This window comes from Dysidea avara, chromosome 4 (genome assembly GCF_963678975.1).
Source record: "Dysidea avara chromosome 4, odDysAvar1.4, whole genome shotgun sequence".
Lineage (NCBI taxonomy): Eukaryota > Metazoa > Porifera > Demospongiae > Dictyoceratida > Dysideidae > Dysidea > Dysidea avara.
Window position 1 is genome coordinate 46109076 of NC_089275.1, and position 26578 is coordinate 46135653.

The following is a 26578-nucleotide window of genomic DNA, read 5'->3' on the forward strand; positions in this document are numbered from 1 at the left end:
TAATATATGACTGTCTTAAATGTATTCAATAAGCTTGTTATAGTAAAGTCCTAATCTAATAATATATGCTGTACTATTTCATTCTAATACTAACATAATAAGACTGTTATAGACCTTATTATTCTGAGCTTTTTTTCACAGTGTGTTTTTATAGCATATTCTGTTATATTACTTAGTTACCACAAAAGTAATAATATTACATAACGCGTTACTCCCAACACTGGTTGTAGAGTAGGTAATGTACACTTTTGTATAGATTAACTATGACTTTTGTTTGTAATGCAAATATCGGATCGACTATTGGTTATCGGCTTCTTTTGGTGGTATCCATATCGGATATCGGTACATGCCAAAAACCCATATCAGTACAGCTCTATTAACTCATAGATGCAATTACACACAGCCTTAAAATTTGGCTCATTTGTAGTACTGCTTGACCCACTAAAAACTTTGTTCAAATGTTTGACATAATATTTACGGCCAATTAGAATGTTTGCCATACATTTCATATGGGGAAGCCATAAAAGTGCAATGTCCATTACAGCCCTTTCCTGAACTTGTAGCTAGTGGAGCCAAATTGTACGTGTCTGTTGATGACACCTTTGCTGTCAACATTAATCATCTGGTTGGCTGAAATGTTTACTCTCTTGAGAAAAATTCCACTTTAATTTTTAGCTGTTTTTCAGGATCCAGCTCAACTACATACTATAGAGTGCACATCACGCAGCTAGAGCAGTCTAAGATAAATGCATTCTGAGTCATTTTAGCTAGCTAATTCAGCTATATAGTTAGTAAAAAATAGGATAAAAATCTGGAGTGCCCTCCTGCACTGCTATTTTGAGTGCATGAGGATGAGAAACTAATAAGTAAGTTTATGTGCATGGCCTTATTGCCATCATGTATATCTATACTAGGGTTGGGAAATATTGAATTTGTGACATGCGATTAATGCATGAGTCATTTAATATGATTATTGCAATATTGCATGTGAAAATTGAAACACAACCACATAGTTTGAAAAGTCCATATGACTACTTATTTTCACTGCTACAAACACAACTTCTTTGCTAACAAGTTAACCAATTGACATAGTTAGCAATAATATGCATGAAATGTATCAAATATGAGGCCTAGAAGAGACACAAAATGTGATAATTATTGTGAAATGCAATAAATATTGCCTAAGCGATAATACTGTGAAGGCAAAATACATGCGATAATGGTATTGCAAGCACTTGCTTAGGTGATATTGGCGATTTATTGAAATATTGCCCAACCCTAATCTATACGTAGCTGTACACTATACTAGCAATGCAAGTGATGTAATAATTATACATTCATACTGGTACTGGTACAAAGTTGTGCATATGTACATAAACATGCATGGCCTGAAATAAAACACTGAATGAATGCAATTAAAGTATTGTGCACATTGCACTAGCTATCATTAAAATAATATAATTAATATAGTGACTTCTGTACATTATAGCTAATTTCTTGTAGGTGAGTCCCACTGTATGTCAAACTAGGGCCCTACAATAATACTAAGTCTGTGAAGCAGGAAGTTAAAAATCTACAACCAAAGACTACATCAAATGTTTATCTCTGCTTATAGCTATACCCCTATTGTTTCACTTAAAAACTTTTGTCTAAAATCTTGTTCAGTAGACTGCCAAATGGGTCTCACATCAAAGACTGGGCCAGACCCTTAGTGCAAAGACAGACACCTCATCTTTAAATAGTTTTAGACATTTAAATGCATGTAAAACACACCATGTATCATTATTACAGTAGGACCTCCATTATCCGAACACTTTTGTCAGCTAAATCACAAAAGTGTTCAGATAAGTGAATTTGTTCGGAAAACTGAAGCCCATACATTTATATACAGAGCTCTGTTGAAATACTCTAATAGAACATACACCTGTGACAAAATATTCTAATAGAACATACACCTGTTGACAAAATACCCTAATAGAACAGTCACCGCTACTGTTCGGATAATCGAGGTCCTACTGTACAAGAATTGACTTTTTGTGTGAATAAATGGCCACAAGTTCAGTATCATTATTTTGAAGTCAAGATTATATACCTGGTGTATGACACAATTCTCATTCATTAAATGTTAGTCTGAAGCAGCACAGCGTAATTTAGAAATGTTATAGTCCATTTCATGAAGTTGGATAATGTATCAAAAAGCATTTGCAAATTGCCACCGTTGCTGGACCCAGGGTAGGTGGCCATGACTTAACACAGGGGCAGAGAAATAGAGGGACAATGGGAGAAATGGGGCCCTACCCTCAGAGTACTAGTGGACGGACAGTGCAACCATTGCACTACTTAGTAGCAATTTTTTTTGGATTTTATATGATGTAAGAATGCATGAAATTGAGAGCAGTCACCTGACTACTCTAATAGAACATTCTGTGGAAACATAAGTTGGTTCTGCTATGCAATTTCCACAATACCATTAACCAGAGGCAGATCCAGGAGCTGGCAAGGGGAGGGGCACGATTCTCTTGTTCAGTAGCTGCTGTATTTTTGAGTGGCAATGATCACTCCTTAGTAGGTTGATTTTTGTCATTATAAGCCTTTGCAGATGGTAGTGAAGTCTTAAAAGCTGTTTATAGCCTTGTGTATAGTTTATTTTCCATCCAGCTGCAGTAAAGATTACAATTAGCTATGTACATGCAAACTGTATGGAAAAGTAGATGCTCAGAATTTATGAAATAATCTTCATAATGATCCATGTTTCACACTTAAGTAATGTTTGAATTTGTTTTACCAACTACCCAATCTGGCAATGACGTTTCTAATAGCTGCATATATATATATATATATACTGGGTATATATGTATGTATGTCTATGATACAATACTATACAGTGACGAGTTATTAATATAGAACATGTACTGAAAATTATGTATGCACTTACTATGGTGATGTGTTGATGTTGTAGAGTAGTGGGTTACTAGATGTTATCATGCAGTACTTAATTCTTGTATATTACATTTTCTCCTTGTACTATTGATGTATCCAACTTCTCTCTTCACACTAGCATCATTTCTTAGTGAGTAAGAAAGCCAAAGTTTGGTAATGATGTTGTTGTGGTGTATGCTTCTTATTATAATTATGGCTGACTCTTCATCTATTGTATTATCACACAATGACAGTTTCTTTAGTGTCTTGTTATTAGTAATGGCTTGAGCAATTGCTGTGGCTCCATCTTTACCTATAGCATTGTTACTCATGTATAGTTCCTCAAGTGAGGTGTTGTGTAGTAAACTGTTTGCAATTGCTGCAGCTCCTATGGATGTGATGTCATTCCTACTGATGTCCAATAATCTCAGTTTGTCAGTGTTTATTACTGCAGTGGAGATGTCCCTCACACTAGTAATATTGTTATTATGCAGCACCAAATTATGTGGCTGAAGGTGAGAGATGATGTCACCAATGAGAGATGATGATGCTGCAGTGAGGTTATTGTCTGTAAGATTAATAATTACTATTATTTCTTGTTTGTTAGTTTTGTCCCCACAGAGGTAGTGGTGAAGTAGGTTGATGCCATGATCTCCAATGTAACAACCCAACAAGTTTAGCCCCTTCCATTTCTTGTGTGAACTTGATAGGAAGAATCCCAGGGACACCACCTGGTGTGGGAGGAGCCTGTGATTGTTGAGGTTAATCTCACCACTGTCAAATGATTTGGACAAGATGTCACATAAATTGTCAACCTGAGCCTCTTGGAAACACTGGAACAAGTAGAGAACCTGCACTGGGTTATTTAAGATGAATTGTGAGATAGTTAGAGTGTTGGATATTTCCTGATCAGAAGTTGATCCTTGTTGGGATGGAGCAGTCATCTTTCCTGAGGTCATTTGTGTGTTGAAATTAGCAGTAACATGTTTACTGTTGCTAGGATCACAATACGACAAATACCTTCTTAAAGAATTACTTTGTCCACTGGTTATGCCGCAATACATGATCCACATGTTGGAGAGACGGGCACTCTTACTATCTGGATCATACTCTGTAACTAAAAATGACTCCTCCAGGAGTGTGTACACCTTATTTTCTGGTAAGGTTGCTACATATTTGGCAGCAAAATATTCTTGTATTCCCAAGTGTAGGAAGTTGAAGGATTTGGTTGGAGTACCAATTTCATTTGAACAATAACATTCAACAGATTGTAATAGTCCATAACAAGTGGGATCATCCCTGCACATGTCAGGTAAGTCATCCATTGTGAATACTATTTTGTCCTTTACAAGACCATCAAATGCAACTTTCTGTAGTTTTTGTAGTGCTTGTTGGACTATCTGTGGTAAGTGTTCCATTTTGTTGATATATTCATCCTTCCCTGTCCTCTTAAGATGACGACAGACTGTGTGCAAGATAAAGCTTGCAAACATTTTGGTAGCAGTTTGTGGCAGGGATCCTAGCAGACACAGGAATACTATGATTGCCATGTTTAATGGTATGTAGCACATCGCATCAATGTTGGGATACTGTTGAAAATGTCTCTTTAATGCTTGTAGTTTAGAAGGAGAAGTCTTCAAAGCATCATCAATGTATTGTTCCCTACTAGATTTCTCAAATCCAAGAACTTCTATTCTTCTGTCAACACATTGATGTAGACAAGCTGAAGCAGATGGTCTTGATGTCACCACTACTCGTGCATTATGTACAGTGTCCCCTTCAATGAGTTTCCTAAAGAAAGATGTGTGGCGTAGTTCATTACTGAGTTCATCAAATCCATCAATGATGAAGGTCACTCCAACTCCATTAGTGGTGCATAAGTATCTCAAAACAGGTTGTACCTGATCTGCAGGTAATGTATATTTCACCAGCTCTTCTGTGCTAGTGATCTTCTGTACATTGGGGTCCCTTAACATCAGTAATAGTAGCAGTTTATCTGATGTGAGCAGTTTATTGTTAGCCCACTGTATACAGATCTCCTTAGCCAGTGTTGTCTTCCCAATTCCAGGGTGACCCTCTATTAGGATACTAATGGGAAATTGACCACCTGAAGTGATGGGAGTGAATATTTGATGGATATTGTCTAGTTTAATTGATGATGTTAGTTCAGGTATTTTGTGTATGTCTCCTTTAGTGCGTATCCTAGCTGCCAACATTGTGTTTTCTTTACTTTGCAACTGCAATATTTTCTGATGTAATAGGGCTAAGTTGGTAAAGGATTTAGCATGGAATGGAGGCCATGGGTCTTGTTCAGCTGAAGATTTCACCAATCCTTTACGTTGATACCTTTCCTTGATATTGTCAATAGCTTGTGGTGGTAGCTGACCACTTCCTACAGGACCTACATACATACAGATATCATCCAAGACATATTATTGCAGTACGGGTGTAATATATAACATATACATGTGCTATTCAGTAGTGTTCCACCGATAATCGGATCGGTATCGTATCGGAGCCGATATTGAGCTTTTGATATCGATCGGTATCGGTTACTATGGGTACTCCGATACCGATCAATTACCACTCGTGCCAATCGTCATCACCATAACTATCATCATAAATGCTATGCTAGCAAAACGTGAGGTACAACAAACTGGAAATAGTGTTGAGCATTATTCTAGCATAAAAGGTGCTGGAAATGCTTTGTTAAACATTGAGCAACTGCTACTTACTATGTTTGCATGAAAAAGATCGAAATACTCTAATAGAACAGTCACTGAACAATAAAATATTCTAATAGAGCAGTCACATATAAATAACTTGAGAGGCATGTAAAGTGTATGGCAATTATCGGTATCGGTATCTGTATCGGTGAGAATTTACTGTTAGGTATCGGTATCGAATTGGTAGGTATTTTTCTGTATCGGTGGAACCCTACTATTCAGTGAAGAATGAACAATTGTGACCCATTGTGGAAAAGCTGGTCTTATCACCTATTTAAAAGCATCGAGAAATGCTGGTTTTAAGTATTCAGTGTGTTGCAGGGGCGGATCCAGGATTTTGCTAAAGGGGGGCACACAGGTAGAAGTCACTCCACTGTGTGCAAAGCACACTCCACTGTGTGCAAAGCACACTCCACTGTGTGCAAAGCACACTCCACGAAATGCGAAGCATGAGCTTTCTAGGGGGGTCTGGGGGCCTGCCCCCCCCCCCCCCCCCCCAGGAAATTTTGAAAATTTAACATTCTGAGATTGAATTTGGTGACAATTTTGACTGAAATTTGTTGATAGTTTGAACACTGGAAGGTGCTGAGTTGAAAACCAGAATTAGTGTAAAGGCCTAGGCTGCTCTCTAAGAAATTTTGAAAAATTAACATTCTGAGATTGAATTTGGTAACAATTTTGACTGAAATTTGTTGATAGTTCAAACACTGGAAGATGCTGAGTTGAAAACCAGAATATTAGCTTAAACTGCTCCCTAATGAAATTTTGAAAACTTAAGATTGTTAGATTGAATTTGGTAGCAATTTTGACTAAAATTTGCAAATGCTAATGAAAATTCAATGCTGGAAGCTACTGAGCTGTTAGTGGCTATAAAATTTATAAAGAAAGTTTGAAAATTTGACTTTTTGAGAATGATTTTGGTGCTATTTTGGCTGAAATTAAGTTGAAAATGTTAGAATTAACATAAGGTCCCCTGCACAAGCATCACAAAAACTTTTAAGGATATAGATAATCCTGGCATTTGGTGTGCAGCTGCATCTCCAGAGAACTTCTAAATATAGTCACTATAGGGTGTGGATAGAGTCATTAACTCAATTTAGAACAGGGATGAGTAATGTAACCATGTCATAAAATGTAACACACTGTTTCTAGTCCAGTACAACAGTACTTCATGCATCCCACAAGTCAAAGGTATAACACTGGATAACATGGTTTTAAATACATTTTGCACATTCATATATAGCTGACAAGTACAAGTAGGCTGGTGTTCAAACGGGAGTCCAAAAAATACAGAATACGGAATAGCATATCAAAACATATGTATGGGATTTGTCAAATCAATCATTTTCAGGTGGTTAACATTAAAAGTTTTCAAAACACTGGGTTAAACCTTTAAAAATTAAGAATTATGCATTAAATAAATCTAATATCTGTTTAATATCTTTTTTGAAACCTCGACTTGGTAAAACAGGCTGATCATAAAATCTCATCATTCCTTGTCATTCATTGTCCAATACAAAATACATGTATTTTACACTACACACAAAACCACTAATGTACAACCTTTAACTCACAAAATCTCTACAGCACACCATACAATAAAAGAAAGCCCTTGAATTTCTCTATCCAATTCCAATCGTATAAATGGGAAAATGTCGCCATAGCGACAGTTATTTACTGCTGATGATGACATAATACGCGTTCCATACATTAACCTATTGAAAAATTTAATAATCTCGGCAGGAAAATCCCAATGTACAAGTTGTTATCCTCAACCAAATTCGCTAAATTTGGTATCATTCTATGCAGCGAAGGATGCTTAATACGTAAGACTCCGACTGTACAAATTGTTAAACAGGTTAGTTTACAGAAATATGTTTAAAAACACGTGTTTTTACGGGCATTCTGAACACATAAATTTCACGGTAAAAGGCTCCTTTTTAGCTTCCCCTTCGTTACTACACAAAGAACTTACACATGAATCGAATCGCCTTTCATCAAGGAATCTAATAAACCAAACTTCGTGTCTGTCAACCAAAGTACGCAGAAGTTATGGCGCCTTGTTTAGAAGACGGTGTTATTTTATACGAAACGGGCATAACCCATTCGGAAATCCAGTATATTTTACACAAGTTTTGATATGATGGAACAGTGGAATAACGAAATAAGCGGAAATTGCATTCTTAACATTTTACTACTATTTATACCCTCTGCAGCATTTATACAATACTCACCTCGTAACAATTCCACCGAGAATGCAATCGCGATGGCAGACAACACAAAGGTGATCCTCAGGGCAAGCTTTAAATAGAATGAACACAAAACTAACCACTCCAGAATAATCTAACTAAGCTAAACTACTTTCTAATACACTGTGCTACACAATCGCTACAAAACTATAAGTTCTTTCTGCTACACTTGCTTATACCAGCCACCACACACGAGTAACTGCCCGAATTTATTAGAGTAAAGTGATGGGAGCTAAATACAGCACTTAACTGTTTGGTGATGGATAATTCACAAAGTTGAGGAAGGTTAGATTATTTCAGAGTAAATTTCTTGGGGATGGAGTGTTTTGTCACTAATTAATTCGGGCAGTTACTCGTGTGCGACAGTTGGTATAAGCAAGTATAGCAGAAAGAACTTATAGTGTTGTAGCGATTGTGTAGCAAAGTGTATTAGAAAGTAGTTTAGCTTAGATGGAGTGGTTAGTTTTGTGCTCATTCTATTTAAAGATTGCCCTGAGGATCGCCTTTGGGTTGTCTGCCATCGCGATTGCATTCTCGGTGGAATTGTTATGAGGTGAGTATTGTATAAATACTGTAGAGGGTATAAATAGTAGTAAAATGTTAAGAATACAATTTCCGCTTATTCCGTTATTCCGTATTCCATGTTTTTGGACTCCCTGTTGAAACATCACTGTTTTGGTTTGAGGTAAAGCATGTGGCCACAAACCATAAACAAACAGCTTAATTAAATTTTGCTACCTTTGTAAGGCTGCTCTCCAGCAGTAGTGCAGCATTCTGTCTGAATTATTCAGCCACATTTTCCGGACAACAATAAAATTAATGCACAATATGGACCAGAAATTGGCTGATTCTCGAACGTTATTTCGAGTCCTGTTATGACTGGTGAACCCACCCATACCGCATCTGAAATGGCGCCGCGCTCCCCAATTATCGTCTGAAAAGTGAAGCATCCATTACACTTCGTTGTCACGCAGCATTTCGAATCAAGAACTGTTCGAAAAGCACCTCTGCAATCCACGCATACCGAAAGAAAGAAATGGTGCCACACGCCCCAGTTATCGTCTGAAAAGTGAAGTATCCATTACGCTTTGTTGTCAGCTATGTTCAACCCGTTACACAGCAGTACGAATCAAGAACTGTTTGAAAAGCACCTCTGCTATCAAAATAGCCACTATGAAAAATACGGACGATTTCTGTTATGAAGGGAAGCCATCACGTGCTACCACCAAATCGACACTTTTTGCAGTCAGCAAAGACAAATTGGACACAAAGGAGGACACTAGTAAGTCCATGAAGAATGCATTGTACGTACTGCGGTATGCCAAAAGGCACCCCTCAGGCCGAAGCGATGTCGAACATTGATAAAATCAAGCTCGTAGCCTTAGCTGTTATTGAGTTTAGTGTTCCACCGATAATCGGATCGGTATCGTATCGGAGCCAATATTGAGCTTTTGATATCGATCGGTATCGGTTATTTAGGTACTCCGATATCGATCAATGGCCACTCGCGCCAATCGTCATCATCATAACTATCATCATAAATGCTATGCTAGCAAAACGTGAGGTACAACAAACTGGAAATAGTGTTGAGCATTATTCTAGCATAAAAGGTGCAGGAATTGCTTTGTTAAACATTGAGCAACTGCTATTTACTATGTTTGCATGAAAAAGATCGAAATACTCTAATAGAACAGTCACTGTGCACAATAAAATATTCTAATAGAGCAGTCACACATAGCTAACTTGAGAGGTGTGTAAAGTGTATGGCAATTATCAGTATCGGTATCTGTATCGGTGAGAATTTACTGCTAGGTATCGGTATCGGATCAGTAGGTATTTTTCTGTATCGGTGGAACCCTAATCGAGTTATGTTTGTCTGAAGGCATCAGACAGTTACTCAGTCAGTCAGTAAAAATTCCATTAAATAATTTCCGTAGCAACTTGTTGAAAGCATTTCGGGTCAATCTGAAAGCTTGTTTGGACTTAGTTTTACCTAACCAAGACTGCCTCATCATTGTCAGGGAAAATTGAGGCTTGCTTTTGGGTGATGTTATTTCATGGGCTATGCCTACTCTTTTGTGGTCCCTACTATACAGTACTATCGTACCGTATGATGATGTCTATCTACCAACTAGGAAGTCACCTCTTTTGTGGTGAGAAATGCTATTAACAGCACACTTGGTGATATCTTAGTATAATGTAGAATTTGTGTCTAAGCTGGTCTCCAAAATTTCTTGGCTTTAGTACTGTAGCTGGGTGGTTGGTGAATTAGTAACAGACCAGGAGCTACACACATACATAATGTACGTCATTACGATGTAGTATTTTAGTACAGGTAACACCTGTATGTGCTATTACAAGTAGCCTTTACATGAGAAATAAAGGCTATATAGAACCCATATTAAATTTCCGGGCAGGTAATCTGGTTAATATGTGCTGGTTCGAAATACGGGTGAAGCAAGTTTATAAGGATACGGTAAAGGCCTTTACCAATGGCATCAAACAGCCAAAAAAAACAGCACAGCTGGCCTCCTAAGCTACCATAACAAATTCCTTAGAGTTGAAGGGGGCATGCCCGTATATACGCAAACGAAAATTAAGAGCAGCTTTGAGGCTTTGCTTGGAGAATTTGCATAATAAAATGATATAGACAAACTATTAAACAGAAGATACTTCTGTGCATTATTAGTGGGTTAAAGTGGTTTGTTCAAGGTACATTTTCTTAGCAGTGCATAGCAACGTAACTACAGAATCACATCAATTACATTATTATAATTCAGTTGATAATTTTGTATAATTATAGCAAAAAAGCAAAACCCAAAATAAATATTAGTTTAATACACTATTAATTAATTCCAGTTAGGTTTGTTTGCTGCATGGTGCCTGGTTTTTAGAAGAACACATCATCAATTTGTTTGTAACATAATCATGACTGCAAACCTGTGCATACCATATCAAGACAAAATACAGTAGCTTAATCCTTTTGTCTGAACATGCATCCCAGCTAAGCGAAGTGGCCACTACGCTACTCATGTTCAGTTTGTTACACACAGCATTAAAAATGAAGAACAGTACAAGAAGCGCCTCTGCAATCAATCCAGTCACTACAAAAATACAGATGATTCCCATTACAAATGCAGGGAAGCCATTATGTGCTACCACAAATTGATACCTTGAACTGTCAACAAAGAGAAATGGGACACAAAGGAGAACAAAGGTAAGTCTATTATGAGTGCATTATACGTACTGCTATGCCAAAAGGCACCTGTCAGGCTGAAGTGACATCAAACAGTGAAAAAAATCAAACCCGTAACCTTAGCTGTTATTGAGTTACACTTGTCTGAAGGCATTAGTCAGTCAATCAACCAGTCAGTGAGTCCGTCCATCCATCAGTCAGTCAGTCAGCAGTAATTTCCTCCACTGAATAAACATTTCCGTAGAAGAATTTTTGGCTATTCTAGAGACACTTTTGGGTTAGATTCTACTTAACCAATACTGCTAAGGTGTCATGAAGCTATTACGAGACTGATGATATATTTTTTGCTAATCCCCATGATCCCTAATACGTATACAGTACATGTACTACTGATTTCTTGTCAATGTTTTTTTTTTTTTTTTTTGGGAGAAAGTGTGAACCTCCATGATCCCACTACCATACTGCATGATAAAATGTTGTATTTAGTGATATAATCAACAAGTGTAAGTATTTAGTTGTGCTTGTCTAGCACAGATAAATATCAAAATGATCAACAGGGTAAATAGAACAAACATGAAAATGGTAAGACTCAGATGTCACAGTGAAAAATACACTCAATGCTGTGCTGAAGGCAACTATTGTCTGAGGTACTAAAATGTTGAAAATTTTACATTTTACAATTTTATCTTGGGGCATTTTTGCCCATTTTATGAAGCTGATATTAGCAAGGTACTATAGCTAATGCATCAATGTCAAGAGTAGTGATGGGAGACATTGATATTTTGCTATATGATTGTCATGAACAAGTATCACGAATATCATGATTATTGTCCACTCAACTCTTGTATTGAAAAACACTAAACATATCATGAGTTGTAAATTAAACGGAAAAATTACACTGAAAATTTACAAATATTTCTCTGACTATCACAATTATTACACGATAATTGCCGATTTCAATTATCGCTAATCGATGAAAAGTACATGATGTTGATTATTGCCAATAAAATAATCACGATTATCATGATAATTGAATAATTGCCTATATCCCTAGTCAAGAGATAAAACTTAGAAACGTGACAGCAGTAGCACCTCTGTAATACTGTCTTTATTATCAAGTGCTGCAATGGTCATTATCGTATTTCTGGCTTCATCAAGTGTTTTAATATTTTGTAAGGCCCTTACCTCAGTTGTTGCATCTTTTCTGGCATCCTTGATGATCATTTTGTATTGCATCAGTTAGTATCAAGACACACAGTAGTGTGTCGTGCGGCCCAAGAAACTGGCGCGCCACACCGTGAGTATATTGACAGGAAGAAAGAAAATGCAATATTCACACCTATGTAGCTCTGTGATCCCTTATCCAATTGGAACCAAATTTACTACAGAAGTGCCGGCCAGATAGGGGAGTCTACACTCCAAATTTGAAGCAAATCGCTCCACACAGTTCTGAGATATGAGCGACCAAAATTTCATTTTAATTTCTTCGTTTTTTTTCATTTCGCATACATTGCAAAATCCACCATAAAACACGAATGCGTGCTCCAATCGGGCTGAAATTTGGTACACTTAACGGGCTCATTACAGCAGATCTCAGTACCACGTTTGGTAGGAATCCGATGAACATTCATGGAGTTATGACCGATTATTCGCGTAAAAGAGATCAGCTACAAACAAGTCACCCTGTAAAGAGTTCAGCTACAAACAAATCACCATAGTGATATCAGATAAAAACAATTCACCCTGTAGAAAGATCAGCTACAAACAAGTCACCCTGTAGAGAGTTCAGCTACAAATACCCTGTAGAAAATTCAGCTACAAACAAATCACCCTGTAGATAGATCAGCTAGAAACAAGTCGTTTTGTAGAGAGATCAGCTAGAACCAGGTCACCCTGTAGAGAGATCAATTTAAACAACATCACTGAGTTCAGTTACAAACAAATCACCCTGTAAAAGTTCAACTACAAACAGATATCCCTGTAGGGAGTTCAGCTAGAAACAAGAAACCCTGTAGAGAGAATCCTGTAGAGAGTTCAGCTGCAAGCAAATCACCCTGTAGAGAGTTCAGTACATTTCAAGTCCCCTAGTAGAGAGATCAGCTGCAAACAAGTTATCCTGTAGGGAATAATTTGCATGTAATATATGTAATAGTTATACTACGGGCATGAGTGCTTTGCCTGATATATACGCACAAGCACGAGGGCTGCAGGCCCGAGTGCGAGTACGTATATACAGGCAAAGCACGAGTGCCCGTGGTATAACTAATATGTTCTACTTTAGCATGTAGACTCACCTAATTGGCAAAATCTTTAGTTGCTATACCCTTCTCTTATATAGGGAACCAAGTAAGCTGTGATTGTGAGATTGAATTTTGCCAAACAAACTGTGATTGTGGGATTTAATTTTAATACATCAAACAGTAGTTTGATTTTATTATTGTTAATATAGCAATTTTAAGAGACTAGTGTTAATTATGTTACTTTAATTGCTACATTTACTAAAGTGAAAAACAAACTACTGTTGATGTATTAAAATTGAATCCCACAATCACAGGTTGTTTGGCAGAATTCAACCCCACAATCACAGCTTGCTTGATTCCCTATATAAGAGAAGAGGATAACAGTATAACATCAAAGAAATCTGATGATTTCTGGATATAGTGTGCACTCCTATTAGGTGTGCAATGTCTCAAGTTAACGAGATATACGCACTGGTAGCAGTGCATATATCTCATTAAGATTTTGAGTCAGTGCGATATGTGATATATACATATACCACTTTAGCGTGGGCATTCAAAGGCGCTGCTCGGTGTTTAACTTGCATATTGCCCAGGCAATATCATAAGAAAGCGGTTTTCCAATGACTTTGATACCCAGCCAGTTCAAAGAATCGATGCTCTTTGACTTGTTACATTGAGCGACATAGAGCTTTGTATATTTTTGTAGTGGTTGGTAAGCTTAGTACATTTGTTAAGATAGACTAGTTGGTTGTTACTAAAGGATAATGAAGGCACAAAATAATTGTTTGGGCGATCGTGGATGTGTATTTCTAACCACCACATACCAGCCTTTGAACAGACCACGGAACAGCAAAGCTACTACTGCTACGTTGAAATAGGTTAGTAACTTACAGTCCTAAGTACTTAACTTAAAATAATAACTTACTTACTGTCCCAATAGTGAAGTTAGTTGGCTTAACTTAGTACAAAAATGATAGCAATATAAACTCCATCCCACAATCGCAAGTTTTCTAACATTGCATGTTGAAGCATAGTAATGACGTTTTAACGTATGGACAAAATTTTGATGGCTATTAGCCCATGCTATTAAAACCACGATCTATCTTCAGATGCTACTGTATAAAACAAACGGGATGAGTTCTCATTAGTTCTTTCACCTATTAGGTAAGTGCGCCCCAAGTGATATATATCACTTATACCACTGCTGCTTGGTATTTTGCTGACATATACACCCGCAGCCCTCGGGCTTTGGGTGTATATATCAACAAAATCTCTCGCAGCCATGGTATAACTATTATATATGCACTGGCTTTCCTTTGATCTGAGGTGTGAAAGTAGTACATATATATATATCATTTGTATATTTACTGATAAATCAAAAATTGTTAAAGTATTAAAATCTTCTTTAAAACTTTTTCTTCTTCCTGTGATAAAGAAAAAAAAGATAGGTTAAAAATCCCCAAAGCCAGCCATAGGCCGGCTTTGGAGTATACAGATACAAAGAAGTGATATCTATTCCAAAACAGCCAAGCTGTAAAAAAAAGAGTGCGGCCCCCAAAAAGGCTATGGTGAAAAAAGATGTGAAATCCAAGGTGGCGGCCAAGAAATGGCTGTGATGGTAGGTTAATGGCAAAAATTTTATTAACAACAATTCAGGTGAATTTTGTGCCAAGACCAGACTCACCTGAATTGTCATTAATAAAATTTTTGCCATTAACTTACCACCACAGCCATTTAGTGGCCACCATCTTGGATTTCACATCTTTTTTCACCATAGCCTTTTTGGGGGCCGCACTCTTTTTTTACAGCTTGGCTGTTTTGGATTAGATTTATGTCTACAACATGCAACTATTGTATGTAAATAAATTAAATTTATTGTATTGAGTCATGGCTTACTATTGACCTACTTGTTAAAAACTTTAACAGTTCATATGACCTCTACTTACAGTGCTGTGAACATGAAAGGTTGCCTCCCAAATTCGTTATCTATACTCCCACAATGGTATAAAAACATTTAGGTAATGTTGATGTTGCTACAATGCTAAATAAATAATCATGGTGTGAGAGATTGATAGGTGATATATGACCCATGATATACTGTATGACGGAAAATGATGAAAAGATTATTATCACATTTCACACACTGGTACAGTTTTCAACAGTACATCCAGTTACTACAACAATATTTACTTTACAAATAGTGAACTCTTAATATATGTTTAATAGTTATACCACGGCTGCAAGGGATTTGCTGATATATATACCCAAAGCCCGAGGGCTGCGGGTCTATAATATCAGCAAATACCAAGCAGCCGTGGTATAAGTGATATATATCACTTGGGGCACACTCACCTAATAGGTGAAACAACTAGCAAGAACTCATCCCGTTTGTTTTATACAGTAGCACCTGAAGATCAATCGTGGCTTTAATAGCGTGGGCTAATAGTCATCAGAACGTTATCCATACGTTAAAATGTCATTAATACACATTACTATGCTTCAACACGCAATGTTAGAGAACTTGCAATTGTGGGATGGAGTTTATTGTTATCATTTTTGTACTAAGTTAAGCCAACTAACTTCGCTATTGGGACAGTAAGTAAGTTATTATATTAAGCTAAGTACTTAGGACTGTAAGTTACTAACCTATTTCAACATAGCAGTAGTAGCTTTGCTGTTCCGTGGTCTGTTCAAAGGCTGATACGCGGTGGGTAGAAATACACATCCACGATCGTCCAAACAATTATTTTGTGCCTTCATTATCCTTTAGTAACAACCAACTAGTCTATCTTAGCAAATATATTCAGCTTAGCAACCACTACAAAAATGAAACCCACAATACAAAGCTCTGTGTCGCTAAATATAACGAGTCAAAGCGCATCATTTCTTGGGTATCAAAGTCATTGCCAAAGCGCTTTCCCATGATATAGCCCGGGAAATATGCGAGTTAAACCCCGAGCGGCGCTTTTGAGCACCCACGCTAAAGTGCTATATACTTATATAATAAAAGTATGATATCTGATTTGTACAAGCTAGTATAAGAAAAAATTAGGAATTTTAAATTAGAGTAGGGACAGTGTATAGTGCTGCAATAAAAAGTACTGAAACAAGCTGAATCGGAGTAGTACGTAATGTCCAAATACTGTAAAACAATAATAAGTGAATATCCCTATTGTGCTGTGCTCAATGCACAGTAGTACATTACGCACTACTCCAATCCAGCTTGTTTCAGTACTTTTTATTGCAGCACTATACACTGTCCCTACTCTAATTTAAAATTCCTAATTTTTTTCTTATACTTGTTTGTGAATTTTTTTGTAAGCTCATGACCACTAATTTAAATAGCCTGCTTTTCACAAAACCAGTTACAATATTTTTAAAGAGTTAATCACAGCACTATTATACTAGATTATGACTCATACAATAACAACTGATCAGTGGGCGTGGCTCTACATAAGCCTGCAGACAATAATGGACGTGGATTCATGCATACCTACAGACTGATGAATGGGCGTGGCTACCATCTGTCTACAGACAGTAATTTATGTAAGTGGGCGTGGCTCATGAAAGAAGCAGGGCTACGCTATGATGTGTAGTAACACGTCCACATTTAATTTAGCACGTGGGGTCAGACCAGAATAATCTGTAAAGTGGGACCTGGATGACCAGACTCAGTTTAACATTGTTACTAAATAAACTATCTTTATTGACTTACCTTACACATTGCTATATAGCTCGCCGCGAGTGATCGATATCAACAGCAAGCCACATACATGTGTTCAAATAGTTTGGTGCAACCAGCGACTATGGGTACTATTCGAATAGTTTGATGCAATATACACTGGTAGATGGAAGCCGTACTGTACTCTTATTAACACTCAGCAGTAGAACCTTGACTGATGGCCATGGTAAAGAAGGATAAAAGGTAAGACAATAGCGCAAGCATTGTATGCTTATCAATATACCAAAGGTTTTTTCTTAAGCAAACTAGAAACGTTTCTGCGAAAGAATTAGGACTGTAGCTGTAACCAGATTTCCGCTACGCTTGACTGAAGGTGTCAGGCAGGCAAGCAGTAGAAAATTCCATTGAATTAATTTTTTTAAATCCTGTAGCAATGTGACGGAAACGTTTCAGGTCGATCTGAAGACACTTTTGGGCTTGGTTTTACCCAACCAATACTGTCATGTCGTTGTGAGGAAAAATCGTGGCAGGTTTTGGGTTATATTATATCATGGATCACCCCCACACCTTCGATGTCCCTACTATACAGTACTATCGTACTGTATGATACCATCTATTTACATACCTAACTGATGTGAATCATAGCTGGTGACTATTTCATGTCTACCTTGATCATCACTGCTGATATTTATGGCAACACCTATAAAATATATATATATGGCACAACCATTACAGAGTTGGAGGTATCTAGTTACTTTTATAACCAAGTTACACAATATATTACTTTTAACCTGGTAATGAAAATATACATTTAGACAATGCAAGTTATCATTTCATTTCATAATAATAATTGTACTTGCGTGGGAGCAACAACGCATACTGTATTTTCCACATTCAGTATTATGTCAATTATCCACATAATTGTACTGTGTGAGATATACAGTACAGTTTAAATTGGGCAAGTACAGTACAGTTATGCAGAACAATTAGAAAACCAGGAAGTACAATATAACACTTAAAGCATTGCCTATGCTTGTGTGTACGAAAAATACAGCATCGGGTGGGGTCTTGGAGCAAATACAGCATACCGCTTTGCCTTGTGCTGTATTATTCTCTCAGAATGCCCCCTTGTGCTGTATTTTCTGTACTCACGTGCAGCAGTACTTTAACTATAATAACATGCAACAGCCACATTACACACCTGTGCCAAAAACTATGCAACATATATTGACAGGCAACAGTGCACAGCAGCCTCGATCGTTTGTTATATCAACTCTACAACCGGCGGATTTGTTGTCATTCAAGTCTCACCATCATCTACAGAGTAACCAGATGTGGTTACACGCATGTTTTAATTTAATTGTATTCCATTTGCACAAGTGTTTAATGTGGCACGAGATCTGCACGCCAGATAGACTATATACACACACAAAATAAATAACATGCAGTGGTTATACCATAGGCACAAATGCTTTGCCTGATATTATTGTGTATCAAGTCATAAACTTCCAAACAACCTTTCCCTCTAAAGTGACATCTTCACTGAGCATCAAGTGGTAACAGTTTTAGTGTGGGTATACTCACCATCATGATCATCTGTTATGAGGAAGATTCACACCAAAAATAAGCTGGGAGTTATTCAACCAATAGGACAAAGGATATGTTTACATGTAGAAACTGTATTACTACTAAGCAATTGGGTAAAGGAGTTCAATTTTTTGTATAAAGATTAAGATGCTCTAACAAAACAGTCACTATTCTATTAAAATACAAGTACACAGAAAAATTAGGAATTTTCAACTAAGGGATATAAAACTTCTTATTGTTTTACTGTGATTTAATATCGTGCACTACTCCAGCTTGTTTCAGTACTTTTCATTGATGTGCTATGGTCCCTACTCTAGTTGAAAATTCCTAATTTTTCTGTGTACTTGTTGTTAACTTTTTTTGTAAATAGTATTATTATGACTGGTAAACCCATGCATACCGCATCTGAAATGGTGTTGCGCGTCCCAGCTATATCAATTATCATCTGAAAAGTGAAGTATCCATTACGTTTTGTTGTCAGCTGTGTTCAACCTGTTACACAGCAGTACGAATCAAGAACTGTTTGAAAGCACCTCTGCGATCAAAACAGCCACTATGAAAAATACGGATGATTTCCGTTACGAAGGGAAGCCATCACGTGCTATCACCCCCAAATTGACACTTTTTGCTGTCAGCAAAGATGAATGGGACACAAAGGAGGACACTGGTAAGTCCATGAAGAATGCATTGTACATACTGTGGTAGCACCTCTCAGGCCAAAGCGACGTCGAACAGTGAAAAAATCAAGCCCGTAGCCTTAGCTGTTATCGAGTTACGTTCGTCTGGAAGCATCAGTCAGTCAGGCTGTCAGTCAGTAGAAAATTCCATTAAATAAATTATTTTTAAAATTCCGTAGCAACTTGTTGAAAGTGTTTCGGGTTGATCTCAAAACTTGTTTGGGCTTAGTTTCACCTAACCAATACTGATTCATCGTCGTCAGGGAAAATTGAGGCTAGTTTTGGGTGATGTTATTTCGTGGGCCACACCTACTCCTTTGTGGTCCCTACTATACAGTACTATCGTACTGTATGATTCACCTGATCATAAAAAATGGTACCACATTATCAATGAATTCTCTATTATACATGCATATGTACTTTCTGAGCATTCCAGATTGCTCTACAAAATCACAGCTGGTCTAATGTATGCAGAAGCAATGATAGCTGACAACACAATGATAATGATAACAGCTATAAACAATCTGATACATGCACACAGCTACGTAGGTTAAGTAATCTCTTTAAATTCTAATTCTGTATAAGGTTAGATAATCCAAAGGCTGCAGCACATGATGCTGTCCGACCTTCAGTGCTGGACACTGTAAAGTTGTTACATAACGTAACACACGCACTCACACAAAGCTGTCCGCTACCGTGCTAGCACAGTCATGTTTACCAAGTAAACCAACACTGGGATACCTGTGTATTACTCAGGTGCTGTGAGCCAGTGCAGGCAAATCCTCTTGGGGCAGGACTAGTAACCCACAGGATATCTCACAGGTGAAGGGTAGGCACTTAAAGCCCCACCTACAACCCTGAGCACGCATACACACCCACGCACACTCGTGCATGCACGCTACCTGCAATAACGGATAACCATTCACACAACCACACATGAATGTATGGTGATGCAAAGTGTACCCCACAACTATGCAGCTTGTAGCTGCTGTGGATTTAGAATTTAAAAACTTCACCTGATTCTTTCATTACCTTCCAGTTTGTCTTGCATACTGTACAGCCTATAGTATGTTTTAGGAAAGTTTGGCAAATTTGGTGAGTGGGTGGTGTTTCACCAAAATAAAATCCGCCAAATCAGTGGTCTGTATCAGCTACTTACAAATCCATCCCAAACTTTTTCTCAAAAAATCCTATAGCAGCAAATTCACCAAGTTCCTAATACCGTATAACAACAAATATTGGCAACAATAATATTTGGCGATTGCTATAAAATTGCAGTTGGCGAAATTTTAATTCGGCGAAATGTTCTCACTGAAAAATTGGCGAGTAGTATAAGGACAATGCTGTAGTCTACGCTGGATTCAGTCACTGCATGCATCAGTCTGGCTGAGTCGCTGATTATGATTATGATTAAATACAGGTAAAGGCAAAGCCTGTATACCCTAGTCTGGATTTGATCTGCTTTAAAGAATATCCGGGTCCTCCTTCCATAGATAAATTAGTACCTACTGTACTTGAATATCTGTACTGCTGCAGCCCAATTTTAGTGGCCACACCCACTTATCATGATCATTTGCTGTCTGTAGGCATACTCAACCATTTATCAATGGCAGCGTACAAATTCATGTCTGTTGCTGTCTGCAACCCAGCTTATGTGAAGCCACACCCACTAATAAAGTACGAGTTCAGTCTAGTCTAGTCTGTAAGCCACACACATTCTAATTTACCAGTTTTGTCGAAACTACTACAACAACTGCTTGACCCAAGGTTTGTACATAATATTGACAAAATTTAAATTTGACGGTTTAGTGACAAATTGCCAATTCTCCAAATTTAGTTTGCCGCCAAATTTAATTGATATACGGTATACAGTACTTAATCATAGTTGATAAGTGCATGAAGACAAACACAAAGCTCCAACACAAGGTGCAGCTATACAAGAGAAGTTTCTCAACTATTAAGTGGTATAATCAAGAGTTCATGCATAGTAACTCTTCTCTTCTTAACACTATGAACTCTTGGTATAATGGATTACCCGCTTGTATGCAAATATTCATGAGTGGAGTACAGGAAGTGGAAAATTTACTTGGAGTGGCGTTTAATCATCTCTAACCAGAGTTGGGGGTAAACGCGTGACAGGGCAGTAAAGAGTGAAGTAGCAAGTAATATATAACGGATATTACATCCAATGAGTGTGCATGGCCCCAACTAGACATTGGGTGATCTGCAGTTCGAATCCTGGGAATTTTTTCCTTTCTTTGGGCTTGTTCTGTTACACCTTATTTGCTAGCTAGGTCAAGTACTGTTCTTAGGTTCCAGTTTGCTATGTTAGGTAATCCAAATGCTGCAGCACATGTTGCTATAAGACCTTCAGTGCTGGTCACTGTAAAGCACTAATAACAATAACAATAATTGTAACGAATACAACGCATCACTTCTTTTTAAGGCACATTGTAGTCAGCCTCGTGGTTGGTTTCTTTTTGGGCCCAGACAGTACTAGAGACAGAGTCGCAGGCATGAATAAAGAGTGATAGTGTATGGGGAGTACCTTTGAGGCCAAGATACTACAACAAAGTATTTTTGTGGCTGAATTACACCAGAGAAATCCATGACTTACTCGTGTTACTTGTAGTTGTAAGCTGATAGCCTTTATTTAGAAGGTTGAGCTACTTCATAGCTGGTAACAAATAAATATAATATAATACTTGTTACAGCCTAACAAGTAATATGTAACTTGTTACTTTTTTCTGTTAGTAATATGTAACTGTAGCACGTCACATGGCAAGTAATAGCTAACGAGTTAGTAATGACCCTAACTCTGTCTCTAACTCACTTTGTCCTAGCAGAGTCTTGATTTTACTGGCCACATTGTTCAGTCCAATAAGTATAAGAGCTTCTATCACTTTATCCCAACTAGCCAGCTCATCAGTTTTCAGCCATTTACTAAACATTTTCCTACAACATGTTTTGGTGTCATTCTTATCTCCTTCAATGATGTCTAATTCATTTTCATATTTTGGGTCCAGTAACTGTAGTCCTAGGTCATACCAGTGGTTCGCTACTGATGGTACCACGTGATTTACTAGATCTCTCAATTCAGGACGATCACGCCCTAAAAAGATATGTTTAAATGACAGCATTACGCAGCGTTAACTATGGTTACCCTTACTGACCACTTGCATTGGTCCTCACTTGAGCCATTCTCACAACTGTTCATGACATTACGTCACTTAACCACAAGCGCCTGTAAATCGTGCATAAACACCTGGTATCACGTGATGTCGAGTGGCGCCGAAGTTTAAACGTGATGGTGTGGTGTATTGGGCTAAAGAAACATGGGAACTACTATAGTGGATTTGTGGAACGTTTATAGAGCCAGTGCTACAATTACATAGGATTGCTACTACCACCACATGGGGAATACGCACTTCAATCACCCAAATCTCGGTACAAATGATGCTGGCAGCAAACAAGAGTTACTTGAGGATGGTGATGGAGAGAAGGAAAATGACGCATCAATGGTAGGAAATTATTTATCATGATTTTATCTTGGTGATGGAGTTGGAAAATAAGTTAGCAGGTTTCAGAGGTGTGAGGGCTACGTACCTAGCTCCTGGGTTTCATAAGGGACTGGTTGTGGCCAAAAAGCTAGTGGCTAGTTGTAAACGATGATTGGGCTAGTTGTAAAAATTGACAAATAGCCAACTTCACCACACAAAAGTAAAAACTATATGCTTACTAGCATTGGTACCTGCCCTACATGCACGACCCACATTTTAATGCCAGGAACAAAGACCAAGCATTAAATACCAGCACTGCTCTATGTAGCATGCATAATGATGTTACTTTTAAAGAACTACACGTGGGAACCACCATTGATTCTCTCATGTTTCGCTATATAAGACGTTGAAGAATTTCGTCACTGTAAGAGGCCTATCAGGCTTCAGTGCAATACCTTGTTTGAGGGTCATTACGTAACCTTTTATAGGTCACGTGATGTTAGCTGCATTGACAGATCAATGCGTTAATTTACCTTCGTTCATTGGCATCAGGCGCTTGTGGTTAAGTGATGAAATGTCATGAAAGTTGTGAAAAGAGCGATTCCCTCGAAGATCCAGTCGCCGCAACTACACCTGCGGTCGCGGTATGTGACACGAGATGTAAGCGCCATGTGACAATCAGGCGCCTTTAAAATAATTAGTGTTCAGTTTTTGTACCAGTATTGGGAGAGTTTTGTCTTCTCGTAAGCGCATTTCATCATGAGTTGGTTGTGTGTGGAACTTAGAGTGGAAACCATGCAACTGTAAGATCTACTCGTCTCTTGTATGTGTTATGTATAAAGTTTATAGTATTTGACATACAATTATAATAATCCACTACAGGTTGACCACTTGGTACCTGGTGCCCATGGCTACACTGTGGTTGATGACTGGAACTGTATGCTCAACCAAAGTATCATCGGACAGAACAACAAATACTACCTGATCCTAATGTTACAGGGAGCATTCTAGATGTACTACAGATGGAGCCGAGTGGTAACTGTGTGTTGTGTTATGGTGTGTAAAGGGCTTGGTACATCCCTAGACTGGAGGATCAAGTCTCCACAGTGTCTGTGATTTTTTCTTTATTCATTGGAGTTTTAATTACCTTTATAGACTTTAGTGGTAGGCCCTTTCCTAGTGGGATTGAGCACTTGTGATGTTGTGTCAAATTTACTGTGTAAATGGTAATGATTTTTTGTCAAAGTTCAAAGATTGATGCACTTTGTAGTAGGGCTGAGCGATAGTGCGATATATCACGATAGTAAATCATGATAGCGATAGTAGTGATATCACTATCGCGATAGTTATAAGGTCAGATATGCATTAAAATGGTATTAACAAGCCTTCTATACTGTTTTACGTTAGTATTACCAGCTTTCTTACAAGGCTGAAGCCCAGAGATTTTGAGTGATCCGGCTATCCATGGACTGCAATGGAGGTCATAGTCATGTACACTTGATCTGATGTGATTTTTAGATTATTTGCTTTCATGTGATACTCAATTCAACTGCATGTGATAAGTACACACAGCATACCAAGCTAGAGGGGTTTGGGGGGATATGCTCCCCAAGAAAATAGATGCTCTGAAATGGCATCTAGAAGCTATTTTATTTGCAAGGCCTCTTTCTCCTTTTTGTTAACATCAAGGATATATCCTGGTAATTTTGTACAACAATATCAATTAATTCAATTTCATATCTAAAATTTTACTTTCACAATTTTAGTAATCTTTGAGGTATGTTAATTGTCTTCAAATCATTCAAAAGTTCCAGTGAGTTATCTGCATGGCATTGCATGCATTGGCAATTATAATCTCAATGGCTTCTGTACATGTATAATGGCTTAGACTAAGTAGAACAGTGGCTATATTGTATACCAAATGTTCTATTAGAGTATTGCGATGACTGCTCTATTAGAGTATGTTGATCTTTATACAATTCAAGTAGCTGAAAGTGGTCCAGCCAATGCCGGATTGGCTGGACGTGGGCTCGGCCCTGCTTTCTTACAAAGGAGTGGCCTGTAAAAGCCATACCAAAAGTCCATATTCATTGGCTGCCCACGCAGTTAATTGATAAATGTCCTGTAGATGCAGAATAACTCTCATAAATCATAGCTATACAACTAAGACTTTGTGAAGAGCAAAGTGTTTCATAAACTATCGGGATAGTATTCACTATTGCGATATAACTATCATGACAGTAAAATTTTTAGTATTGTTCAGCACTACATTGTAGTAGTTTGTTGTCAAATTTAAAAAATTCTCAAGTGTTGCCATTTGTGTAATAATTATGGTTACGGTATAGTCACGGGCAATCATTCAAAATTTTGAATGTCTATCGATACTTTTTGAGAAGCCCATAAAACCAGTCTAGCAGCGTGAAAATTTTTAAATAAAGGTGAAGCCCTTCATATTTAATGTTTTTATATAGCTACAGTGTAGTTTGAGGCAGGTGGAACATTACAATTTGTTGTAGTAACACAAATAAACCAGCCCATACATCGCTCAGCTCCAGCTGTCACTACCATATTTTTCCGCAGCGAAATACAGCATACAGCAAAAGCTGTAGGCTCTATTGGCATTTCTGGGGCATAGTGATACTGTATATTAAATCTAATCTAAAACAGCTAAGCTGTAAAAAAAGAGTGCGGCCCTCAAAAAGGCTATGGGGAAAAAAGATGTGAAATCCAAGGTGGCGGCCAAGAAATGGCTGTGATGGTAGGTTAATGGTAAAAATTTTAATAACAACAATTCAGGTGAATTGTGGTGCCGCTTGGTCTTGGCACAAATTTCACCTGAATTGTCGTTATTAAAATTTTTACCATTAACCTACCATGATAGCCATTTCTTGGCCGCCACCTTGGAATTCACATCTTTTTTCACCATAGCCTTTTTGAGGGCCGCACTCTTTTTTTACAGTTTAGCTGTTTTGGTTTAGATTTCACTTCTTTTTGTATTTGTATACCCCAAAGCCGGCCTATGGCCAGCTTTGGGGCTTTTTTAACCTATCTTTTTTTTCTTTTCCACAGGAAGAAGAAAGATGAAGCAGATGAATACTTTAATTTTATCAATAAATGTACAAATTATATATATATATATATAATACATATATTTATTACAGAACTCTACATGGTGCATGATTTCTTTGTAACTGAACACTCTACAAGGTGAGTCCTTCTAGCTGATCTCTCTACAGGGTGAATTGTTTGTAACTGAACTATCTACAAGGTAACTTCTTCTAGCTGATCTCTCTACAGGATGATTTGTTTGTAGCCGAACTGTCTACAAGGTAACTTCTTCTAGCTGATGTCTCTACAGGGTCACTAGTTAGTAGCTGAACTCTCTACAAGGTGACTTCTTCTAGCTGACCTTTCTACAGGGTAATTTGTTTGTAGCTGGACTCTCTACAGGTGGTTTGTTTGCAGCTGAACTCTCTACATGATGGTTTCTTTGTAGCTGAACTCTGTACAGGGTAATTTCTTCTAGCTGATCCCTCTACAGGGCGATTTGTATGTAGCTGAACTCTCTACAAGGTGACTTCTTCTAGCTGATATCTCTATAGGGTGAATTGTTTCTAGCTTATCTCTACAGGTTACTTGTTTCTAGCTGATCTTTTGAATTCTTTTCAGGGTGACTGCTCTATTAGAGTATCTTGATCTCGCACTTGCTACACCAAGTTTGATTTCGTGTTATAACTCCGTGGCTTTAAGTCTGATTCTTCTACACCATTGAAGATCCTTTCTAAGATGATTACTCCATCTG

The 26578-nt window shown here is 37.7% G+C and overlaps 1 protein-coding gene across 1 annotated transcript; it reads right to left on the reverse strand.

The window, feature by feature from the left end:
* Window positions 1–2981: 2981 nt before the first annotated feature.
* On the reverse strand, window positions 2982–5330 carry LOC136253911 (protein NLRC3-like). Its single transcript, XM_066046570.1, has one exon. It carries the CDS (start codon window positions 5328–5330, stop codon window positions 2982–2984), a length of 2349 nt encoding a protein of 782 aa, XP_065902642.1.
* Between the last annotated feature and the right edge of the window lie 21248 nt (window positions 5331–26578).

Bases quoted from the DNA above. Each gene is read 5' to 3' on its own strand.
- LOC136253911 (XM_066046570.1), bottom strand. From the start codon at position 5,330: ATGTATGTAGGTCCTGTAGGAAGTGGTCAGCTACCACCACAAGCTATT.